The 6000-nt window shown below is 40.8% G+C and overlaps 1 protein-coding gene across 5 annotated transcripts in view; it reads right to left on the minus strand.

Moving 5' to 3' along the window:
- The window catches only part of map4k4 (mitogen-activated protein kinase kinase kinase kinase 4), a 55480-nt gene extending 49480 nt beyond the window's left edge, over window positions 1-6000 (minus strand). For 3 of the 5 annotated variants that reach the window (XM_061840906.1, XM_061840911.1, XM_061840909.1), the window contains exons 1-2: window positions 5630-5999; window positions 5334-5399 (exon numbers count right to left, since the gene is read on the minus strand). In XM_061840906.1, coding sequence (XP_061696890.1) covers window positions 5334-5399; window positions 5630-5686 — 123 coding nt within the window. In that variant the 5' untranslated portion in view covers window positions 5687-5999. Of the gene's footprint in view, window positions 1-5333; window positions 5400-5629 lie in introns of all 5 variants that reach the window. The other 2 variants (XM_061840908.1, XM_061840907.1) reach the window with 1 other exon arrangement.

The following is a 6000-nucleotide window of genomic DNA, read 5'->3' on the forward strand; positions in this document are numbered from 1 at the left end:
TTCGCCATCGTAAAACTATGAACACACCGTCGCTCAGTTCGCGCTATCACTTGGCTAACTAACAAATTACACTGCGATTTCTGAGAACCGAGAACACATGTACATGGCAATGGTGAAACTCGATTAACCATTAACACGATTGGATCGTTATCCTGTATAACTCTGTTGTACAGCCTATGATAGTCGTGCTTGTGCTAGCACTAAGCTGAACTTGCAGCTCGGAGGCCACCACCGAGAGGCGGGCGCACGATAACCCCCGAAAATTTTTTCAACGGATTTGCGCTTATCTTGAGAATGGTCATTTTCGTATGAAAAAGTCGGAAATCCGCCGATCGACGGAAAATTCTCATCCCTGTTTTAACCCTGTAACCATGGGCGTTCCATTGTGTCGTTTTATGCTGATTTTTTTAAGTTTTCTAATCTTACTATTCCTTCCACCACTACGTATTTCCTTTGTTCTGCTTTGTTGTCACTTTGTTCAAAACTTGACGTGATGGGAAAAAACTGACATCAGGTTTGCTTCCACACCCAAAAATTTGTTAAAAACAGCTGCCACTACTAACTCAACAAAAATTTATTGTAATGTATCAAACGAACGTCAGAAACTGTTTTTAATGTCATATCTGGATTTTTTAAAAAGAGGTTACAAATTATCTTATGGTAATTATTTTTTCCAAATACTTCATGCCAGGGCTCAGCAACCTTTTTTGAGGCTGAGGGCTACTTCGTGAGCACCGATCGTATGAAGGGCGACGTGACCTGTTTGCGGCAAATTTCACACTCAGTTCATTACGCGTACATAAAATATTTTTGTTTCAATTTATTGAATTAAATTACACTACAGGTATTTTAAATTTTTAATTCACATAAGCAAGTCAGATTCAGAATTTAAAACAGAAATAATAGTAATAATTCGTGGCCTATGGTATTTTTAGAACATACCTCGCGGGCTACCATTCGCCCGCAGGCATTGCGTTGGTGAACCCTGCTTTATGCACTTCAAAATGGAAGCTAATGATGGTTGTTCATGAGCAGCTGCTCGCTAGTGTGATAAACTTCAATTTGAATATGGCTGACGCCAAGCAGAATGCAATCTAAATTTTGACATTGGAAGTCTCGGCCAGAGGTCAACAATATTATCCTATTTGTCCATTAATCGCAAAAATAATCAGTGATTAGTCCACTATCAAACTTTGGCAACCCTAATATATAATATACGGTTTGCAAAATATTACGGTACCGTGTCATAAATTACTCGGAGAAGTAACTACGTACATCTACATCTAAGTGGTATAATTATTTCAAAAAGTCTGTATGAAATGTAGTCATGATACAGTTTATATAAATGACAGGATATTGGCAAAATATTACAATATCGTAACTTGATTTGAGCATCAACTGTTAATTAACTGATACTTTTGGCCATGGAAATGGGAGGGGGGAGGTTGAAGGGCAACAATGTAGCGGACCTCTCGGAATGTTTTGGAAAGACCGACAGAGGCGTTCACTACAGCTGTAGGCTAAGCTAATATTTATCCACGCAGATGTCAAAAACAACATTAGCGGCACAGCGGTTTCTCCACTAAGGTCCACTTCCTATATGCTGCTACGCCGTAGAAAGGTCACAGAAGATAAGCGCACAAAAAGGTTCCGGCATCTAGCTCGTTGCTGCGGCCATAACTTCACTTCCTGTGCAGAGAAAAGGTCAGACCAAACAGCATCGGCGGTCCACTTTGAATAACCGCAATGTCTGCAGCATCGCCGTGCTAAAGAGGCAGTATCAAACACGAAAAACTTATTGTGAGACTATGCGGTGTTGTCCTGTCGAAGTGCAATATCGGGCGAAAAGGTGAAAAAAAATTGATGCATCCTATTATAAACAAAAGAGAGCAGGAAATTTCTAAAAAAAAAAAAGGCTTGGTGTGTTAAAGTCTTGACAGTCGTCTCAGATCTTGGCAGTGTTGTGACTAGTGGTGTAAATATTTTAACGATACAGATAAGATGCCATAACTGAAATAGTAGGTGGGAAAAAAAAACCACCATCGCCTATAAATTGCGATATCAATGATTCCAACACCCGTTCAACAACTTCCTCGGTTTCGCTAGTTCCTCACGAGCGTGTAATAAAAATGTACTTTTTCCGTTTAGTGTATGATAAATGTCATGAAGAAGGTTCAATGAGTTCCTCTGCGGGTGGGCACTAAAAACTACCCCACGGTTTTCTGGCCTTAAACAGAGTGAGACCTCATCTTTGAGGCCTGTGTTATTACGACCAAGATGACGTGTTACTTTCTTTTATAATTCCCACTTTTGCTTCCTCTCATATTTATTTTTCCGATCCAGTCACGTTCAGGCCTTTTCTGGGTCAGACGAATGTGAAGAGCCAAGGAAAAAAAAAAAGGGGGGGGGGGGTAATTGTTGTGTGATTCATGGAATCAGGAGGAGCTGAACTAAAAACATTCCAGCTTTGTGCGTTTTTTCCCCCATCTTATCACAAACATCTTAATGCATAAAGGTGTAACTTATGATACAATATCACTATACTTTGGCAAGGGTAATATTCCATTTTTGTGGGGGGAAAATAATTATCCAAAACATTGTGATGATAGCATCAATGTCAATGAAAAAGGGATTGAACTACATGGTTGTTATAACAACGTTACAATCAGCTGCAGTCTCACTCCCTCGCAGTGGGAACAATACAAGAATTATCTTTAATATACTCAAGGGGTTAAAACATTCAGTAAATCACAATTATTAAAGTAATTGAAAAATATAAAAAAAGTGACAATACTTAAGTTTATTCCATCAAAGAAATGACCATTGGCTGCTTTTTTTACTGGGAAAAAATAAACTAAATTGCAATATCAACATAACAAAAAAGGAGAAAAGAGAAAACTCACTATGCTACATTACACATTAAAATGGTACCAAGTATAATATTGCGAGATGAGGGGAAAATGCTGACGATACATCAAAATAGTAACGTAACTAAAAAGCTAAACAAAGTAAAAAAAATAAAAAGAAAATCCAAGACATATGGCAATATTTGTGTAAATTGAGTACGAGGAAACCAAGGAAGGACTGGCCCAAAGTATTACACAAGATTTAACACTTTGATGACAATACAAAAATTAAAAATCACCGATACATCACGTAAAAATAAACAAATAGATTGCAATATCATCATATCTGAAAAAGGGAACTTGGTATATTAATACAAATGAACTATTCTTGGCGTTATTCTTTGGTCTTGACAGTGTTGCGACCATCGGTGGAAATTGTGGCTTAACTAACTGTACGACATTAAACTTACTTAGGCGTTAAAAATGTCATGACTACAACACACGGGAAAACATGATACACAGTAATAACCATGTAGTGAGTACTTAAAAACTACACAAAAATAACGATGATTGTCTCCAAGCTTCACGGCGTCACAACTGGCGTTAATCATGATGAAAGTTTGACGATGACCTCATAGTACTAGATTCTGCAATAAGTAATCACATCACATGCTTGATTTAACTTGAACACGAGCAAAACAAAGTAACTACAATCAGAATCTACAACAATTGACACTAGTATTACTACTACCAGTGCCAGTTCAATTCCTCAGCCATTGATACATTAACTACTACCACTCCCAGCATGAGTACCACTACAACTATAACTACTACCACCACTCCGACTACTAATACGATCACCATCACCACAATTACCATAATTTCCGGCCTATAAGCCGCGACTTTTTTCACACACTTTCAACACTGCGGCTAATTTCTGCATTTTTTTCTAACGGCCGCAAGGGGGCACTCGAGCAGAAAAGGTAAGCGAGAGATTGGTGGAATATGTGTGCAGAGTAAGTGACTTTTGCCAGTATGTTGTTTTTTTTAACCGGCCCTGTCAGCGCTGCACTAGCGTGTTTCTTCTGTGTTACTGCCGCGTCTCAATGATTTAAGTATATATTTTTTTTAACTGGCTCTGATAGTGGTGTGGTGCTGTGATGCTACTGTGTTGTTGCCGCACCAGTTTTTTTTGTTTAACCAGCCCTGTTTGTGCCACCGTGTTGTTGCTATCTTAAACTAAGCTAAGGTATTAAAACTATGAAAATTCTTTCTGTGTACCGTCTTTCTTTGTAAATATCTCGTGTTTCAATGTGGGCACTTGCGGCTTATGTATATAACAAATAGTATTTTCTTTACAAATGTACTGGGTGATGCTTATAATTTGGTGCGCTCTGTAGGCCGGAAATTATGGTACTACTGCCAAAAAGATTACTAGTACTACGGCCACCACCACCACTGGTACAACAACTACTTCCCAATAACACTTTTAGAGTGAACGCCCACAAAATCTGGATTCGGGATATGCAAATTCAAAAGGTAGCAGTTTTTGCATCTCTGGCCTCTCTGTGCTCTTGTGGTATCTGGGTGCAGAGGCAATATCTTGAATTGAAGTGAGTTGAGGAGCTTAATTAGACAATGGTAGGGCTGGCTACAAGCCGTCAATGGACTACTGTATGTATGAGAAAATTCATTTAGAGAAAAATAGCGCTTTGCCGCTACCTTGTTGCATCTTAGTGTCAAGGAACTATGTTGATTTTAACTGAGGAGCTTTACTGAGGAAAAAAAGTATAGTTTTGCCCCCATCTTATGGCATCTATCGGCAAATTTTAAATATTTTGAGCTTTACTTGTGGCAGGGTGTCGTCCAAATAAATTACAGTACTGCTCTAATATCAAACATATTAGCTTTAAAAACAATGACGGGGGCACAAAGGGTGTACCCTACGTCATCGTATCAACACTGCATCATGATAACCATGGATGTTTCATACATCTTTGTGGGGCGAAAACAAAGTATTCACTTTTGAGTACTCTTCAATACTGAGCACCAATACCACTAGTACCTTATTTCGAACACATGAAGATTCCTCAACACCTCAAACGACTGCAGTACAGCACCACCGGACTTACTCTGTCAGATTTTATTACTTTCTGTATCTGTAAGTGGTATCAGCAGTCCGCGTGATGGCCAATATCTAGAATTAAGGTCGGTATCGGTCCAAAAAACGATACCTAGCATCCCTAGTAATATCCATAGGTCGTATCGACAACGGGCCGGGCCTCAGTCCAGCACGGAGCAATGAGGCGTTCAGGGGCACAGTTGCATCGCAAATGCGCAAACACCGCCCATGCAAATGGCGACAGGAAGCCTGTCAAGAGGACGGAATCTCTTAAATCAGTGCAAATGGATGCCGTGTGCGCTATAGCTAACTGGGGCGTGGAGAGGGGGGGCACATCCACACATTAGTACAGTATTCACACCAACCTTGTAGACTTGTCCGTAGGTGCCATTTCCAACTACTTCCACCAGCTCGAAAATCCCAGCAGGGTCCTGTGTGACGAAACAAGCGCACCCGGTGATTGAGTTAACTGACGGCAATTGAGCAAAGGGTGCGTTTAATGGCTAGGCCGGAGGCGCCCGTTCGGACTTGGCCTCACACAAGCAAATAACGGCGGCGGGGATTAGACAAAGAAGAGGAGGGGAGCTCCAACCTCGTCAATAAACATCGTTTCTTTATTGTATTTCAAGTTAATTGACGCGTTTCCGCTCAACGTACTCACCCGCAGGGATGCCAGGTCGATATCCACCAGGCTTTTGGCCGGAGAGTCGTTCGCCATTGTTTAAAGCGTAAAAAAAAAAGGCCAGGCGAAAATGAACGAAATGGCGTTGTTTTTTTTTTTTTTTAAAGTGTCCTTCAAGCAGAGAGGCAACGTCTCATCCTCGTGTTTTTTATATTTATCTGTTGTTGTTGTGGCGTTGAATTCTCGCCATACGCGGCGTTCCTCTCGCTCGGTCCGTAACTCCGTTCCAGCCGCTGCTACGTACCGAGAGGACTGGCGAGTCGAGTCCCCCCCCCCCACAGCGTCTCTCTCACCGGACGCATCCTCTTGATCGTCCCGCCTCGCCCATCTTCATCAGAAGAGTACCCGGA

This window comes from Syngnathoides biaculeatus, chromosome 14 (genome assembly GCF_019802595.1).
Source record: "Syngnathoides biaculeatus isolate LvHL_M chromosome 14, ASM1980259v1, whole genome shotgun sequence".
Taxonomy (NCBI): Eukaryota; Metazoa; Chordata; class Actinopteri; order Syngnathiformes; family Syngnathidae; genus Syngnathoides; species Syngnathoides biaculeatus.